At 39.3% G+C, this 19,573-nt stretch overlaps 1 protein-coding gene across 3 annotated transcripts; it reads left to right on the top strand.

Moving 5' to 3' along the window:
• Positions 1 to 7,276: 7,276 nt before the first annotated feature.
• kiaa0040 (KIAA0040 ortholog) lies at positions 7,277 to 18,772 on the top strand. Of its 3 annotated transcripts, none has more exons than XR_002274590.1 (3): positions 7,277 to 7,655; positions 14,919 to 16,238; positions 16,337 to 18,772. XR_002274590.1 is itself a non-coding variant. In XM_020595931.1 (2 exons), the coding sequence occupies exon 2, from the start codon at positions 15,589 to 15,591 to the stop codon at positions 15,919 to 15,921; it is 333 nt and encodes a 110-aa protein (XP_020451587.1). In that variant the 5' UTR covers positions 12,137 to 12,316; positions 14,919 to 15,588; the 3' UTR covers positions 15,922 to 16,248. The 3 variants fall into 3 exon arrangements, 1 of the variants encoding a protein (XP_020451587.1); XR_002274589.1 differs by lacking the exon at positions 7,277 to 7,655 and adding an exon at positions 12,137 to 12,316; XM_020595931.1 differs by lacking the exons at positions 7,277 to 7,655; positions 16,337 to 18,772 and adding an exon at positions 12,137 to 12,316 and having other exon boundaries at positions 14,919 to 16,248.
• Positions 18,773 to 19,573: the final 801 nt, after the last annotated feature.

The following is a 19,573-nucleotide window of genomic DNA, read 5'->3' as shown; positions in this document are numbered from 1 at the left end:
CAGTGCAGTTTGGTTCTAGGACCTCTGATGTACACTCACGTAGACAATGCAGACCTGCATGGACATGAATACACATATATACATGGCTAAACATTCATTGTCCATAAAATTTTTAATGTTGTTCTAAGAGGTGATTATAGAGAATGAGAATGTTTAAGAGCCCAATTTTATATTGAAGGTCTGCATTCCAACAAAGTAGGATTTTATCGCCATGAAAACAGGCTGAAGCACAGGTCATGAAAAGCCTTCAGTTAAAAAAAGAAAAAATAAATTGTTCTACATTTTGGGAAATACACTTTTCACTTTCTTACCAAGAAAACCCACAGATACTCTCATGGCTACCACCAGCAGCCAACTAGGTAACCTTAGCATCAAGACAGCTGGTTCTGTGTTAACAAAATCCAGTACGTCCAAAGCTTTCTAACATGATCAGTTAGGGATGTAACGATTCGAGAAACTCACGGTACATGGTACATCATTGTGGCCACCCCACAACAATGGTTTTCAAGTTACTACTTAGTCAGAATGGTGGTCCCTGGTCATAATTAGATGAAAACCCCTGCCATAGACAGGTTTTACTTTTCCTGTTTGGTGGCTGTGTCGACCGGTGCTCGGGTTCTGTGCCACCAGACCAGTTGAAGCGGGTATTCCTCCTACTACCAAGGGCAGTAGTGAGGGAATAGCTACTTGACACAACAGACCAAAGAGAAGACGACCCCAAAATACATTCAGAAACTTCATATAAAAGGTGAGATTTGTGCTTTAATGGTGTTTTTCAGACATTGTGGTTTACTTTTCAAGAGAAAAGACTAAGGGTGATTACCAGTTGGTTGGTTTTATATGTGTGCACCCAGTTTGTGGCACATCCACTATGTCCATTTCAAATTCTGCAATCTGAACATAGTTATACTAGCAAAATAACCATATGTTGATACCGTGATATTGCAAAATTACAAATATTACATCCCTAATACTCAGTTGTTCAAAAACTAAGTGTAAAAACATGGTTTTACAGGGGGGATATAGCTATTTGAGTATTGGTGACACTAACAACCACTAAAGACCCCAGGATGCTGTTGCACCTGGCCAATATCGTTCCATCCATTATCTATACCTCTATCTTGATGAGGGCCACAAGGGGCTGGAGCCCCTCTCAGCAAACACTGGGAGAGCTCAGACACTGGGCAAGAGGCGGTGAACACCCTGGACAGGTCACCAGTCTATTAGAGCTGAAACATATACTAATTAGCCATAACATTATGACCACCTGCCTAATGTGTACACAGGAATCAATGCGGCATCTGTGGACTTGGGCATCCACGACCCTGTTAACAGTTCACTGTTTATTTTTCCTTAGACCACTTTTGGTAGGTACTAACCACTGCAGACCAGGAACACCCATCAAGACCTGTAGTTTGGGAAATGCTCTGACCCAGTCATCTAGCCATAACAGTCTAGCCCTTGTGAAAGTCACTCAGATCCTTGCTTGCCTGTTTTGAACATATCAATTTCAAGGACTGAATGTTCACTTGCTGTGTAATATAGCCCACACACTAATAGGTGCCATTGTAACGAGATACTGTTATTCATGTCAACTGTCAGTGGTCATAATGTTATGGATGATCAGTGCAGAGACAGCCAACCATTTGCACTCACATTCACACATATGGGAAATTTTGAGTCACTAACCTGTCTTTGGACTGTGGGAGGAGGCCGTAGCACCTGGACAAAATCTATGCACCCACACAGGTAGAACATGCAACGTCCACATAGAAAGGCTCCTGTCAGCAAAAAGATTCAAACACGGAATCATCTTCCTGTATGGCAACAGTGCTACCAGCTGCACCACCTTGCCGCCCACCTGGCCAAGATGCAAGATATAATATGTTCATTACTGAGCTTTAGAGGAGTATGGAGACAGACTGATTTCCTTTAAGATAGAGCCAGATTTGCTGTCTCCAGTCTTTCTGCTAAGCTAAACTAACCAGGAACTGGCAGTATTTTTAAATTTACTGTACATATGAAAATGAAATTGACCTTCTTATCTATCTCTATGTAGCAAAGAGGATAATTGTATTTCCAAACATGTCAAACTATGGCTTTAGGTCCCCATACTTTGTGCAGTTACAAATCTAGTATAAGTGTAAAATACAGAGTGTCAAAAGTTAACTCAAAACATTTACAGTTAGCTGTTTAGAATTATTAGCTTCACACCACTACAATAATAGCTATCTCTGTTAGCTTTACTGATCACAGGGAAACGATTAATAAATCACCCAACAACTGCAATATGGCACTTTGAAATAATGCTCAAATAAGGGCATTTGTGGAAAGAATACAAGATGCATGTCAAATTTCTGTACACTAATAAAATTTATAAATCACTAGTCCATTTAAAGACTTTTCTTTAGAATAAAATAAACTTACTGAAAGTGAGATGCAGTCAAAACACAATCCTGTCATACAACCATAATATATACTGCTCAAAAAAGGAACACTTGATAATCACAGTACAACACCAAGTCAGTTAAACTTCAGGGATATCAATGGGTCCATTCAATGTCAAGTATGACCGGTTTAGTGGTGGGTCAGTGATGGTCTGGGAAGACATATCCTTGGAGGGCCACACAGACCTCCATGTCATAACCATCAGTACCCTGACTGCTGTGAGGTACCAGGATGAAATCTTCAGAGCAACTGTCAGAACATATGCCAGTGCAGTGGGCCCTGGGTTCCTCCTGGTGCAGGACAATGCCAAGCCTCATGTGGCTAGTATGTGTAGGCAGTTCCTGGATGACAGAGGCACTGATGCCACTGACTGGCCCTCATATTCCCCTGACCTAAATCTAACTGAGCACCTATGGGACAAGCACCTATGGGACATTACGTATCAGCGCATCTGACACCAACAAGTATGACCACAGACTGTCCACTGATGCCCTGACCCAGATCTGGGAGGAGATCCCCAGGGCAACAGTCTGCCAACTCATCAGGAGCGTGCCCATATGTTGTCAGGAGCATACACTTCTGAGTCACATTATGAGTTGCTGTGATGAAGCATAAACATAAACTTTAATATGAAATTCACACAACTTGGATGAGCCTGTGATTTCAATTCTTCACTTTGGTTTTCAGAGTGATTTTTAATACAGCCCTTCATGGGATATGTAATTACTTATGTAATTTTGTTCTGAACAAATTACAATGTACATTAGTAAAGGATTTCAACTTGAATAATTCAGTCATCAAGAGCCAATTTAGTGTTCACTTATTTTTTTGAGCAGTATATAACATTTTATATTATAGACTTTTCATTTTCATTTAACATCAGCAAATGTTTTATTGAAATATGGTGATATCTACAGATGTATAAAACCCAATATTTAAAGAGGCAGAGGTGATGTACTGTTTAATTAAAACATTAATCTTAATTTTACCTTCAAACACACTAATGGACCCACAGCAAATATTTCATTTGACCATGAGACAAAAACTCACCTTCCAAAAGGAAAGCAGTTCTCCTTGGGATGGCAACAGACATTGATTGGCCAGTTACTTTGAAAGCCATGCTGCTAATAGCTGAGATGACTGGCTGGTCTCGCATGCCTGGTGGGGCTTCACGTCTCCAAAACCTAGGAACAAATTTCCAAATAGGGATTGTGACCACATATTCAAAATCTACAAGATTACTAACAAAATATCAAACCCTAATAAAGTGACACCATAGCTCTCCTAGGATGAAAATTATAACAGCCTTGAGCCATCGCTGCTGATTGACACAAAATGCACTGCAGCTATACCCAAGCCCACACAGCTCAGCTCCCAAAGTATCCTCAATAAAATGGTGGAACAAGTGCAGAAACTCTCACCATCATTTGGACTGCACTTGGGTAGATGTGAACTTTAAATTGATGCAGTACTTAGGTTGTGACTGATGACCATTCACAAGTCCACAATAACACAGAAAGAGAAGAACTCAATGAGAAACCCTCTATGGGTTGGTAACAAAAAAAGCTGATATAGCAAACATGTGTTCAAGTAAAAGCAAATGCTGATAAAGGAATAAGTTAAAAGTTAAAAATCACCAGTTCTCTTTAAACGTCACACTGAGTGCGTTTACATAGCCATGAATTTTCTGGCTATGATCAGGGTTTTGAAGTAATGTGTTTTTGTAGATATAGTTGTTGCTGAGGTCAGCGCGCTGTATATACCATAGATGTATATGGACTGCTCTGCAAGTGGATAAAGTTAATGCTAGTTTATAAACTCTGACGCTGAATATCTGCCCCCTCAGTCCAGGGGAATATCAATAAACACAAATGGGAAACCTGATCAGTCCGATCAGTGTGATTAGCAATCCAACGGATTCATTTCGAACATTTACTGGTGCTGCTGAAGCAGCAAGAGAGGGTCAGGAAGAGAGAGATGTAGGAGGAGGGCAGCAGCCAATCTGCTAGCTATACTGTGTATTTACACACATACACCACAAAACCCACACCCAAAACAAAAGCCACAAAGGGGCTCAAAGAGTCAGCAGCCTTTCCATCACTCACAATGGTTTTGATTCTTTTAAAATAGTCCAGTATCCAAATTATGATATGGGTCAGCACAATAATTTAAATAAATAACTAGTCCATGGCCCTTACCCTACTCCCCCAAAAAATTTACTTTTTGAGTTGTGTTGTTAATAAACAAACGCTGGCCTTGTGTAGAAAAGTCGAGATGTGTTTCCCCTGTTGAAAACTCAGTTTCATGTAGCCCCCCTCAGTGGTTGAATTTGGGATAATGCCAGGGCGCTCTACAATGTTCTACAGCAGTGGTCCCCAACCCCCGGGCCGCGGACCGGTACCGGTCCGTGGATCAATTGGTACCGGGCCGCACAAGAAATCATTATTTCCGTTTTATTTATTATCTGAGTCTGAACGATCTTTTATTTTGAAAAATGACCGCATTCTCTCGGTTACATCTCGGTCACTTGAGCGCCAAAACTGGCTTACTTGTGGACATATTCAGCCTGCTCAATGAACTCAATCTGTCACTTCAGGGGAAAATGACAACTGTCTTCAAGTTGGCAGATAAAGTAGCTGCATTTAAAGCCAAACTGGATTTGTGAAGGATTTTTTTTCAATAAAGAATATCAGAATTTCCGTATGTCCCGTTCAAATACATGGAGGAGATGCGCGATGAGGCAGCACTTTGCTGTGCCTCTCGGTGAATCGTGTAATCCTCACAAACTGTATGCGATGCAAATAGTGTGTCGCTGTCCCTCTATATATCACAAATAAAATGCTTTCAAACACTCTGATTATATGCTCTGCCTTGCCATAATCTGGATAATGTATAAAATGTAGTTCTGTAACGTGTTTAGGCTCCAGATTAACCATAAAACCCAGTAAAAAAGTTACTCGGTGAGGCAAACAGTACGCCTTTTTTTATTTTTGTCCAGAAGGATCTTCTTTATTGAAAACATTTGTTTTAATATTGGATTCGAACGGTAAAAAGGTTTGTAATAAATACCAGCTGACAAATGGATTTCGTGTACAAGTAAAGGTAAGACCATAAACTTTTATTATTTCTAGTTAGAAATAAGCTCAATTGGAATAAATTTTAACCTCAAATTAAATATGGGTCACGTTTGTGTGAAGAATGCTGATATGAGATATAAAACAACGCATTTTCTGTTAACAGACAATTTGTATTTGTAAATCTGACTGTAAAAGAGTTAGTGCCTCACCAGCTGTCAACCTCACCTCACGTCACTGGTAATAAGTATAGTAAATGTCTGAGCGGTCATGTTCAGTATTTACCACAACAAAATACTTCACATGATGGCAATGCCCTCTGTTTGACAAGAATGTTCGTCAGACACGCTGCTGTTCCAATGTGTAATAAATCTGAAATGCTACATAGATTACTTGTAAATATAGATTTTGTTGGAAAAAAACAAAGTTGCCTCACTAGCTCGTCTTACACTTACTTCTTCCATGACTCAAAACTGCATTTTCTGACTCAAACGTCTCTTGTTCCTACATTACTCACACGTGTAACGCTAACTTACACACCTAAAATGTTGACAAACCCGCACCATAAATTGTATACAGATGTACACTCAAATCGAGCAACGCTACAAGCAAATAAAGTCCTACTTGCATACAATCCTGCTTCCGTCCTGGGCAGACGTGAAGTCGGAGAACAGCAGAGCACTTAGCATGCGGCAGCGGTGGATGAAGTTTTCGCCAGAGGAACTCCAACTGGCTCTTCCGGTCACTGGTGGCGCTACCTGGCCTAGTTTATCAAAAGTTAGTTTAGTTTATGTAGTTAGCTATAGTCACATAAGCTAAATTTAAACAAATTACTGCTTGGCCGTGCTACTTAATTAATGCGGGCATCCTAAAGCTAAGCATTTAGCATCGTTACTCCTGCTAGCTAGCTTAGCGGCTAACAGCTAATGCTACACATTTTCATGTACTCACAGATTTCGGTCTTGACACACACGCGCACTAGCGGCTATTCTAATTAATTTACATTAGGCAGTAAAATTACGTAATATTGTGTTACCCTACTGCTTACTACTTTGCCTAAGTTTATCCAAACATTATCCAAGCAACAATGTTCACCGTGCCTACACGGACTATTTGTCTTCTTCACCTGTTCCCAATCACAACAGCTGTCACTGATGCTCTGCCCAATGAAAACATAAAGAGTTGAACCATGATATTGATTCTTATTGTTAAAAGCAGCATGAAGATATCCTACCCATGCTACCTATAGGCTACTTCTAAATCGATGTGAAGCACCATAGATGTATTCTATACATGTGTTGGATCAATATTTTTGGTATAGGTCCTACTGACAATAGCATGGATACTCCTAACAGGACATCAGTATTGATAACAGGACACTAGTATTGATATATTCGGGACTGAGTTGCAGTAGCATGACTTTGACACAGTATTTTACATGCATCATCATATGAAAATCTTGGGTTAAGTTGGAAGGATGTCAAACAGTTTTGGTTCAGAATGAGGGGGAGTTTATGTTCTTTCCATGAAAATTAAGGTTAAAAATATTGGTCATACATGCAAGTGGCTGGATACAACGTATCAGCCTGCAGGTTATAGAGCTCTAGAAATGTCAGAAAAAGAGATTTTTCAGCAGCCAAAATTATTAATGTTGAGCACTGGAGGCATCCATTTCTTTTTGTGAGTCATCATCTTCTCCCCTCCTTTATCTTTCACTGCCATTTCTCACCCAAAACATCCAGTACCTTCTTCACATCTCTCTGCAGGATTGAGGACAGAGCTGGTGGCAGGATGAAGCTGATGAAAAGCGGCGTTGTGAGCCATCCCAGCTCTCCTATGTGCTCTAAGAGCCTCTTTACAACTCACTGAGCCCAGAAAGTTAACAGACCCTGGCAGGCATGTGAATAAGGAGGTGCAACCCAGATCTCCCAGTTAGTTTCTCTCTGTGACAGTGGTGTAAACGCCAGGGCTTAATTGGGCGACTAGCTATGGAACAGCTTGATTTTCATCAGGCATTTATCAATGCTCAAAGCGCCATGACTTCGAGTGGGAGTGCTTGAGCAGGGCCTCATACAGATCACAGATACAAGGGAGGCATGAAGATTTTACACCCTCAGTGGAACTGAACGAGAGGTAAGAAGTGGTGTGCTGGTTGAGCATTACATTCTACTTAAGCTGTTTTTGTTGATTGTATGCTTGTTTGTTCTAATTAGAGGATCACAAGTGAAAATGAGAAAAACAACTGTTATTGGACTGATCTGCTGCATCTAACCATTCAGCACTCTTGAACACTAGTAATTAATGACCAAATGCATGACCACTGCTTGTGAATGTTTTTCTTTTTCACAACTAATAATGCCCTGCACTTACAGTGTATATGTTTTAGATTTAATTACATCTTCATCTTCTGCTGCAGCACAGGCTTTAACCATCCTCAAACTAAACCCATACAACAATCACTAAATGCGTCATACTCGTGCCTCGATCTTTTGTATGGGTGGGTTTGTAAATGTAAATGTGAGCTGACATGGTTCAGACAGTGAGCTTATGACTATTAGTCAGACTGACAGCTGTGCTCCAGGGGAAGAATTAGAAAAAGAGTCAAATGCTGAAGAGTGAAACTAGTTATCCTGCTGACATGCTTTTTATAGCAGATTTCAAAGCTATAAGCTTATTCATTCTATTAACCACTTTTAACACCCTCTCCTCGCTTCTTGTTTTCTAACATTTGGTATGATGCTGTTGTATCTATCCATCCATCCATTATCTATACCGCTATACTGCATGAGGGCTTTTTACATTTTTGTATTGGTCAGCAACACATGTTAGCTATGGCTCAGATGTATGCACTTGTGTGATTTTGTTGTCAGACTTTCTTCAATTACTTTTTCCTGATCCAAAGTGATGCTTTGCATTTTTTTTAAATTTACAATTTAAAGCCAAACAGGAAATGGATTTTTGCAGCATGCCAGCAGAGCTCTATGCTCCCTGCATTAACTACACACATGTCCTCCGAAGCCTTTCATACATTAGAAAGTGTCTTTCAGTGCCACAGTGACCTGAGGGATGAGGTCAGTGAGATTTGATTAGTATTTTATCACTTCACCTAGAGGAAAAGCAATGTTACACACTCTAGGCTCAGTGCAAGGAGTAGCATACTGTATGTTTCTGTATGTGTCCACATTTGCCATATGAGAGTGCATTTGAGCCTTAATTCATTGCTCATACTCATGAATGGAACTCATGCTATAATGAGTGTCAGCTTTACTTGTTTTTCCTCAACACTTATAGTCACCCTGAGGGGTATGAATAATAAATGTCAGATAGGTACGTCTGAATGGTTGATGAGGAAAAAAAAAACACTCATAAAACATGGAACAGGCTTTTATTATCATCTTAATTTCAATCTGAAATGCAGTTCACACTTGCTTCAGTGTGAATAATTGTTGTTAGCACTTTTACCTAAACAGCTTTTACCCTGCATACATGTCTTGACATTTCAAACACACACATAAATGAAAGAAACGGGGAAGTGCATTCTTGTACTTCTTGGTTTACCCATGACCACATAAGGTCATGCCACTGTCTTGTGTTTTTCCTTGTGGGGGCTGTCTATCAGATGATTGTCTTTGTAGGAAACAACGGTCAAATTCTGCCTGTCAGAGATAATGGCACTGCAGTCATTGTGTACAGTAGCATTAATCTCCCTGAAAAGAATAGTTTAGCTTTTTGGAACATATGTTTTGGTTTTTCCCCTTGGTGTTTCTTGGAGTCTCTGCATGTTGGCTGCTGTGCAAGAAATTGTCTGGCACATAAGGTTTTAAGTCTTTTTTTTTTTACAGATTAAACAAACAAGCTATAATTAGTAAGTGAAATGCTGATAGGTGGCTCTCCCTCTTTTATATTTATTTATTTTTGTATGAATCTTCCAATTTTGACTGATTTTCTGACTAACTTTTGTTTCCCACAGTGTCTCATTTTACTCCATTTGTATTTTTGAAAAGGAATTTAGATAGTCCCCACTGAATAAAATCAAGTAAAATACTTCCTTTACTGAAGACTGGCAGGTTATCTTTTATTTATTTATTTATGCAGCAGAATAGACCAGTAATGTTCTTCACAAGCCAAGAAAGAAATGTTTAATGCAATGTTTAGTCCCAGACTGCAGCTTGTGTCATATGATAACTATGCTGAAATTATTACATAATTAAATGTTAAAATAGCACTGGCTGGCCTCATACTGTAGTTGGAATGTGCCATTATGTGTCCCTGTGAAAGCTTTTAGGTTTACATGCCAACCAATAGCTCTTTGACGATGGCTTTTCTTAGGAGCAAGAAGCATTTCCATATATAGACTAATTATTTCTTTCTTCATCTTGCTCACTGCTTGTTTTCACAGTGCTGGGCCCAAACATTTTATAGGACTGAATCACAGCTAACGTCTGACTCTGGGGGTGGGGGTGGTTTCTTTATTAGTATGCTATTTCTAGACACTTGTCAGATTCCAGTACAGCAACCCTGTAGTCACTTTTCATTAGCACTCTCAGTCAAAAGCTCCTGGAGTGTGCTGTGTTAGGTTCATAGTCACTCACATTTCACTGTACAGTATGTGGTGTCTGTGATGGCAGAACCAGTAGGTTGTAGTTATTTGTAACACTCTTTTGCACAATCCACTAGTTCTATGAGGCTTTATAATGCTGCTGGTAATGTGAGAGTCACTTTTCTCACTATCTTGATTATATGATCAGTGATCCAGCATGAGCTCAGTAGTCTTTCTTGTATTGTAATTTGTTTAGCCACAGACACGAGCTGGACAGAGGGCTATATTGTCTGTGCTTTCCCACTGAGGTGAGCTTCACTGAGAGTAAGGTTTCCATAAGCCAAGTGGGAGCTCTGCCCATTATAACACATGGTTGATGCAGTAATGGAGAGTGAAGTTGGAGGGTGGGGAAGGGACGGTATAATGAGGTACTTATAATATAACAAGTCTCCATCAAGGAAATGAAAACATGAGGCAGCCACTGCAGCCTGATGTTTTTAATTTACAGTTTGCTTGAAAAGACATATTGTTACATTAGATCCAACAGCTTTTTTCATATCATTCCTTGTGTCTGTTGCATGTAGAATGGAAGATTTGCAAATGACCCTTGCAGAATGATCTGACTTTCATGGAAGGAACAGATTATTTCTACATGCAGGAACCTTGCAATGGCAGTCAAAAGCAGCCCATGGATAATAATATTGAAATCATTTTCATATAAAAAAAGGATTTCCATCAAGGAAAGTGCTGCTACACTGAGGTCATTAATCAGAACTTACTCACAGTGACTGGGCATTGTAGTGCCTCAACAACAGCTGGGTTATAGTTTCAGTGAGTAGCACTATATGCCCTGCCAGGCAAATGGCACCCCATGTGCTGCTGTGTGCGCACACTTGTGTGTAGCTGTTTGCCTAAGCTGGCCCAGACACGCCTACATATAGACATGGTGAGGCTTGTCTCATCAATTTTCATGTAACCATGCCCTGTAGCTACAAAAAAAAAAGCCTTCAACTGGTCAGGAACTGTGTTTTTAAGACAAACTGTTTCAATCTACTGCAGCTGTAATAAATCATAAAAGAGCAGTGGTGATCTGATCATATTTCAGATGAAGGACATGCCATTTTTGCTTCTTTGTATCAGTATTCTTGTCTTGCTGTTTTCATGGCAGGAAAATACTGTAGAACACATCCAATGTGAAAGATTTCACTCATTGTTATGAAAAGACAAGTCTGCATTTTATGTATTATAAATGCTTGAACATCTGAAATTACAGACTAACCTTGAGAAAAGCAGCAGAGGCTGAGCCACTGACTAAAATTAAACTTTTTTTTTTTAAAGGAAATTGGTTATGTGACTGTTCAGGCAAACATTAACCACAGTGTGAGTTCAGCTGTATATTCAAAAGTATATACACACACACATTAAGGCACAAATTCCTTCTGCTAATGGAACGTTTTTTTTACTTGAATAAAAGTCTTCTTTTGCTAGACTGAACTGAAAGGGCATTGACCGCAATGCCACAAGGCACAATAACTGTGTTTGTGTGTGTGTGTGTGTGTGTGTGTGTGTGTGCACGTCACCACTGCACATGACCTCACTCTTTTATATCTTGCTTGCATCTGACTCTTTCACCTGGGGGTACAACACACACACTCACATTTTGACAGCTTTCACATCCACTTTCTATTCCCATATGGCGGTTCTGAGAAGGGTGGAGTGGTGTTTGAGAGGTAATTTAGTGTTATTATGCAAAACGGTGCCACTTTGCCTGCAACCTAAGTTGGTGGTGAAAGGTTTTCAGGTCAGTGAATGGAGGGGAGTCTCTCTTTTATTATCCAAACAGCGGGTATTTGTTTTGCTGCACATTTAAAATGATTCTCTGTCTGACATCATTCATGGCTTATGTAAGTAAAGTAACGCAACCACAAGAATTTAGTGTGCCATGCAGAAAACACATACTGTAAGCGCAGACAGAGGACCCATTCTTACACAACATGGGCTGGGTGAAGTGACGTTGCGACTAAAATGTGCACTCAGTGAGAGAGAGAGAGAGAGAGGAGGAAGAGGTGGAGGAGCAGGGGGACAGGAAGAGTAGAGTGCGAAAGAAAGAACAGAAAGTGAAGATGTCTGGGTGAAAGGGGGGCCAGAACACAGCAGAGGCCATATGCCAAAACAGAAACAACAGAAGTTTGAGCAGCCGACTGGATTAGACAGCAGGGGAGACCTGTCCTGCCATTTCACAAGTGCCTGCGGGGTAAGGTGCAACTCTCTTAAGAGATCTTGAGTGTGAGAAATGTGAAATGCTTTGAAATTGTTCGGAGTGGTTAAGCCATGTGATGCTTTTTTTTGCGTGGGACTCCGAGAAAACCAAGATAAAATTGCCATTACTATGTCAGACTACTTTTGAAACAGGATGTTTGACAAGTTGAGAGGTGCTACAGAGTGTCACTATAACATACTCATTTTATTTCTTTTATTTTTTCAATCAAACAGTGCCACTTGTCACATTTTCTGCACTTGCTTCACCAACCATATAGAAAAACCTTTGCTGGAGTGTTCAGTCAAACCTCTGAAAACTTTTTTACCTCAAGTGATTTATGTTTTTTAGTTTCAACTGAGAACTTCCTCCTCTTGCTTTTACCGTAAGAACGTCATCCGCTTTGCTCATATCACTTAGTCAGGATCAAGTTGACACAAGCCTGAGCTGTAATGTCCCAGTGCACTTGCTCACTGGGCAGAACTGAACTCCCCCAGATTGTCACTTAGAGATTCAAGAAAACAAACGCCTCTGACTCAAATCGTTTGTTTGCAGTTGAGTCAAGTGAAAATGAGCTTGTCGAAGTATTGTGTGTGTGTGATGGGGGATCCGCTCTGTGCGCTCTGGGTAAGTCGTTAAAGATTCCTGCCTCGCCTTCTGTCATAAGTTTGTCTTTTAGGTCACATACGTTGCTTAAAAAGCAGCAGGGGCTCACTGAGCGCAATCATAATATTTTTCTTAGACCCTTCCTGGCTTTGTGTGCCCCAGAAATGGACCTTTCCTGTATATGAATGGCTCAATGAGAGCACAAAGTCATGAGAAAGTGAAGTACCTACTGGGAGTCTTAGAATTCCATCCCAGTTAGATAACATTAAACAAGGAGTCATTTAAATTCTGGGACTTCATTTAAATATGTACAAGCATCTCTTGTAAAAGCGTGACTGCTCTTATAAATGCCCTCCTCTGTTTTGTACCATTGCTAAATCACAAATGTCATCGACAGTCATCATGTGAACACCTTCAGTTACTCATTTTTGACCCACTGAGAAAGAGATTCACAACACTGATGATCCAAGTGTTGTTTTTTTACATTTCCATTATAAAGGTCAGTGCTGTAGGTAGTTCATACTTCATAGCAACCTCTTTGTTACTATCATCACACTTTTTGACTTTTCCATTCCATTTAACGCCTTTACCACTGATACATTGCTAATCATCAGTTTTCTATAGCCCACACCTCTGTGCTGCTGCTGGCCTTTGTTTCTCCTACACACTTATTGCTTAGTGACTCCGGTTTGTATTGACAGTGTGTTCACAATGTGAATGAGATCAGATTGTACACAGAGGTGCTGCAGTTCAGCCAAGCTTATCACAACAACATGTACCTACAGCAGAGAAAATAATCACGAATAATGCGGCAGCATCACAGTGGCTTTCTGTGCACAGTTTACAGCGTAGTCTGTAGTCGAGCTTAATACAGATTTGAACCATATTTGCAGAAAGTTAGCAAAACAAAACTCGTGTTTCTGTGCATGATGCAATAGTGCATCAAGATAAATACTGGTGGAGTTAAATAAATCAACAGAATAAAACCAAGTTAGAGTAAAACAGAAGAAAAGGCAATGAGGGAAATGCCATGGCTACACAAAATATGGATGTGGTAAAACAACTCCACTTTTTTTTTTCGCAGTGTAGTTTTTTCGCAATAAGATGGCTCTTTCCAAACTTTCACACTGATGTATCAGGTGAATCTTGCTGCTTAGCTTTAAGCGCTTAACTTCCTTTTGAGCAAATGAACAGGAGGGAAGTCTGCGGGTAAACCAATTTCACACATGAGACGCAACGCATGTCGATAGCCATGGCAAATCTATTTGCTTTTCACTTGCAGGTGCCTCTTCCTCTCTCTCTGCCTAAGAAGCAGCCAAATGTGAGATGAAAATCTCTTCTTGCTCTTGCAAATAGAATACAAAGAAGCTCTGTAGCTGTGAACCATACAGACTCTAAGGCACATACTTGAGTCAAATGATGATATTATTTTAAAAACTGGTGTTTAATACCATTTAACACCCATATAGTCACATCTCGGAATTAAAGAATTAATTATACATTCATGAAAACATAGGCCAGACTTCATCTATGTCCTCTGTTGGGTACCATTAGCCAGGTATATTGAGGTGACTCTCCTTCAGCAGGTCTCTCTTTGGCCTGACACTCTCCCTTCTCTCTTTTTTTCTGACACTGTCACATACTCCATCTCAGCAGGACTCTTAGTGAGATTGGCTACCTCTATCGCTGTCTCACCTTCCCTCAGACAAAATCTCCCTCTCCCTTTCTCCCTCTCTTTCTCTCTGCTCCTGTCTTACTCAGTGGGACTCTCAGCGAGATCTGCCCTGAATTCTGAATGATTCCTCTGCAGTATTAATGAGGGGAAAGCTGAAAAAAAAAACTGAAGCTGACATTGATAAGAGGGGGATAGCAGATGTTAAAGACAGAGATGGAAAGATGGCTTGGAGGCAGGGAAAAGGGAAGATGCAGGAAGATGAACTGTCTGCTTGAAACTAAATGTCTGTCTATGTTCACATTCTCTTTTTCCCCACAGACACACCCAAATATAATGACCTTTGTGTATCTGGATTAAAATAAACCATCAGCCAGGAGGACAAGAGAGGACTCGAAAGGACAAAGCACAAGAATTCAATAAGTGGAGTTTCATGAGGTATAAACAAATTTGACTCAAGCGCAGAGTTTGGCTTTTTTCAGAATCATCGCATCTGGGTGATTTCAAAGAACATCATCTTATAAACAAATGAGCTTTTGGTCATTTAGATGTGTTTAAAAAATACTTTGGACTTCCATAAAGGGATATTTTAAGGAAGGAGGCATCCATGAAGTCAGGTGTGTCCATATAAGATAAACAATAAACCTGAACACATACACACACCTCATCAGATAGTGCTTTGTTACAAGGCAACTATCTAAACTCAGACCTTCATAGGTTCTGTGAAAGACGAACATGTTGGATGGTGGATGTTTTGCTGAACACTGCCAGTAAAACCTCTAAGTCTAAAACGTAAAAGCTGTAACCAGATTAGATAAAAGGAGTTTTAACTTTAATTAACAGCACATCTTAATTATTTTGGTGTCTCCAGCAGCCTGATATGCATATTCACTGTCTTATAAACTTCACAACTCTTTAAAGAACTTATTAAAACTTTGCAACTGCCACACAGACTCAATTGAAAGGAGCCGCAGCTCTGTATCCTAAAGTCATGGATGGGAAAACAGACAGCATCCAGGACTTTTTCATCTATCTCTGGAGCTATGTTACAGACAAACACAACCAGGGGGCATACAACACAGTCTGCCTGGTGGTCCTCTTAACCCTTCCCCTGCTGGTCTTCCTCACTACTTTGGTGGTGTGCTGCCACTGTTGCTGCTGTCGCCATGACAACAGCTGCTGTTGCTGCTGCTGCAGTGACACCATGGCAACCACAAGGTCAGAAACAAAGAAGAAAAAAAATTTGGCTACGACTGAAGACTTGTGGATTTCTGTCAATACGGGGCCTATGACAACTGACAGGATAGCCCTAGCCATGGTGTAGGGATGGCATTTTTATTGCGAGACTGCTGAGCCTGGGCCAGTTGGTGCAGCTGAGCATGTCAGAAGTGCAAAACTCAAAGTATCTTGGACTTGGAAGTAGACTGAGGACACCGTTTGAACTAGTAGGAAAGACTTCACATTGTAATGAGCATTGATTTGTTTGAAAACTGTTCTGATTTTTGTCATTTTGTCATGATGTTGTATGTGGAGATTTTATTACATTGTTTACAGCTTTTTGTATGAGCTTGTTAGTGTGTGGTACATAGTGGAAGGAATATGAAGAAATATGCAGACAGGAGCATATGTATGTGTGAGTAGGTTAGAGAGAGAGAGAATACAACTGGCTGAATGCTGCTATATTAACTAATTGTACTTTCAATAAATATGCAGACAGGAGCATATGTATGTGTGAGTAGGTTAGAGAGAGAGAGACTGTGTCTGTGTGTGTGTGTGTGAGAGAGAGAGAGGGTTTAGTGTTATTGAGAGGATTTTGTTCTTAGAGCTCCCATGTGAAATTCATTGCATCTCTGTTTGGGAGAGAGAGCCAATTTAAGGTCTGCCCAGTGGTCGGATGGCTGAAATGCTGCCTACTTTTCAAATTCAGGCTGCAATCCAGACTGGTGATTGACTCTCACTTTTTAAAGTACAAGGCACCAATGTCCAAAAAGTTTAGTCCCCCAGGAGAGGCACTTTATGGTTTTGGAGAATGTTTCTGTATTTCAGTCGGAAAAAAAACCCTTAAAAGTGCAATTTATAGTCCAAGTATAAAAAAAAAATTGAAATCTGTTATCTTTCACAATTACTGTAATTAACATACATTTTTATGTACTGATTAATACCAGACAGCAATTATATCAGGGAGTTTTGAGTCTGGGGCCTGTATTTTTTGAAATTTTGGACTTAAGTGAAATGTAAAATTAAAAATACTTTACTTTTCTCCCACAAACAAACTTAAATGCTATCTTTAAAATTTCTTGCAACTTAAAAATAGTCGTAAATTTAAGTGAGGTAAAAAAAATAATTGAACCTAAGGAACACATAGCTGAAGCAATATTTAGAATTTTGAGCAGGAGAGTTTTAGCCTACTATTTTCATTTTCATTAAACTTTTGTTATATTACATCGATCTTTTGTGCTAATTAGTGGTGGAAATGGTACAAATCAAGCTGCCATTAGTTGTTTGCAATCATTCTTCATGCATCTACATGGTCTCTGCTTGTCAACGGGCTACTACATTCTCCATATGACTTTTTTCTCTTATTATTTCAGTATGTGCCACATATTTTAAATATATTTTGCTGATTTCACAGTAATTGTTACTAGATTTATCAAGGAGTTCAAAATGAAAACATATTTTCAGTATCACAGTGCAAAAAGCTGTAAGATAAAAATGTCTTTCATTCCTGATATGAACACACTGTACAGTAAGTTTTATCATGTGATCTCCTGAGTGAGTTTTTATTCCTCAGCTGTAAAACATTGTTAACAATTAGAAGATGGATAAATATGGGCCAAAGTTTGTTTACATCGTTTCTGTTGGTAAAGATTCAAGCATGTACTAGATATATGCAAATTGATATTGGATTATGTGTAAAATTATGTGTGTTGTCATAACTGTTCTTACATGCTTGAAAGAATAAATCAAATCAAAATCAAATCACATCAAATCAAAGATAACAGTATTATAATTACATCCAGCTAAGAAGCAAACACAATGATAATTTATTTAAACTGTAATTCAAACTCTTCATTATGCATGTGAATATACAGTATGTGGCGAAAAGGAGAGATTTAAAGCATACTCAAAGCAAAGTTTTGAACATTTTTACTGTATGTGTGCTTAAAATATTCAAGACAAAGAAAAACTATGAAATAATCAAATGATTTGCGCTCTGAGTGGGTTGTGCTTGAAGACTCATTTTACTTTTTAAGTGTATGACATCTCAAAGCCCAATTAAGCAGAAGCGTCTCGCCAGTATCATCATCTTTATGCATCATCTTACAGTGGCACTAAGTTGATCTTCTTGCTCAAGTGCTTCTGGGAAAACAGGCCCCACTCATTTCATTAGTGCTCAGGCAGATACATTCTCGTGTCAAAATCAGGGTTTGTCTCTTCTGCTTCATGTTCACAGAGAGAGAAAAACTATGCATACTGGGCTTAATTTGAAAGCTGGCCCTGCAAAATAAAAAGCCTCTGCAGCAATGTATGATGACTAATCGAGGCAGAAGGGTTTGCCAAGAAATAACATGCTCAGGGATAGGCTGAACATGTCATTGTGGTTTGTATTTGTCACAGACATTTACAGTCAGTTTACACAGTTTTTATTCAATGTCATTGTCTCTGGCAGATTTTCTTAATACCTTAAAAATAATTATAATAAGGCTGACATTTTGGGACAGTATTAGTTTTCTTGGTGACAGATGAGAATACTGATACCACTCTCTTCAAGCAGCTGAACCAGAAGCCAGGAGTTAGTTAGCTTAGCTTAGCATAAAGTCTGGAAACAATGGGAAACAGCTAGTCTGCCTCTCTCTAAAAGTAACAAAATAATAAATAACATTTTTTTTAACCTTGTTGTGTCTTTGGCTGCAAGGCTAAGCTGACTGACGGCTGGCTCGAGCTACATATTTGACATACAGGCATGAGTGTACGGTATCAATCCTCTCATCTAACACTATAAAAAAGCAAAAAAAGGGGATTTCCTTTAAACTCATTTAAAAATACTTCCACACACTGTATAAGAAGATACTTAGGAGATATTATGAAGCAGGAAGTCACAGCTGCAGGTCACATACTAAAAGATGTAAAACAAAACTGATTATTGATTTTAAGATCTGTGGGATGGTTGAAAAATATCATATTGATTTTAAGATCTGTGGGATGGTTTAAAAATAGCACGTAATGTGATTTGTTTTTGGCTTCCACTGTTTGTGAGCATTTCCTCTATTTTCAGTATTCTGCCATATTTTCTTTCCTCTATTTTCAGTATTCTGCCATACTTTCTTCATTAGTGTTTCAGCTAAACAAGTTCAATTATTCAGATCTGATGTCTAATCATTTTTTAATTCATTCCATCTCAGTTGCCTCCTGGTTGCATTCATTCCAACATAATCCGCTTTATCAGGTATCAAAGCCATGTATTATGGGTGTTTTTACCACCATATTATACCAAAGTGTTGGTTGCATTAATGAGCTCATTTTGTTTTATGTTAACATGTTCACACCATTCACTCCGTTTCTTCTCAGCACCTGCTAGACGGTATTGTCATGTTGAGCCTTAGATCATCTATTATTTTCTAGGGACTATGTAAATCAGCTGTAGGTGTTAAATGGTAGAGAATATAAAATATATTTGTTCAGCTTTTTCCTTTTGTCAGGTTGCTGTGATCACGGTGATGGGGGTGAGAGGATTTGTCATCTGTTTGAACAGCAAATCTGCCCTCCTGGATAGTTTACTGTACGATAGCACCAAGTTTTTAATGCCATTCAATTATACATGACATTGTATATTTAGGACATGTTTTTGTTGGTCCACGATAAAAAAAAAGCTGAGGTGATTCTTTTTCTTTCTTTCTATTTTTTTTTTTATTATGTGCGTAGCTGCCCTTTGTTGGTAGCTCTGCATGCATAATTTTTCCTGACATATATACCGA

The sequence above is a fragment of the Monopterus albus genome, unplaced genomic scaffold, assembly GCF_001952655.1.
Source record: "Monopterus albus unplaced genomic scaffold, M_albus_1.0 scaffold28.1, whole genome shotgun sequence".
NCBI lineage: Eukaryota > Metazoa > Chordata > Actinopteri > Synbranchiformes > Synbranchidae > Monopterus > Monopterus albus.
Note: the sequence above shows the minus strand (reverse complement) of the source record. Positions and strands in the feature narration are given on the sequence as shown.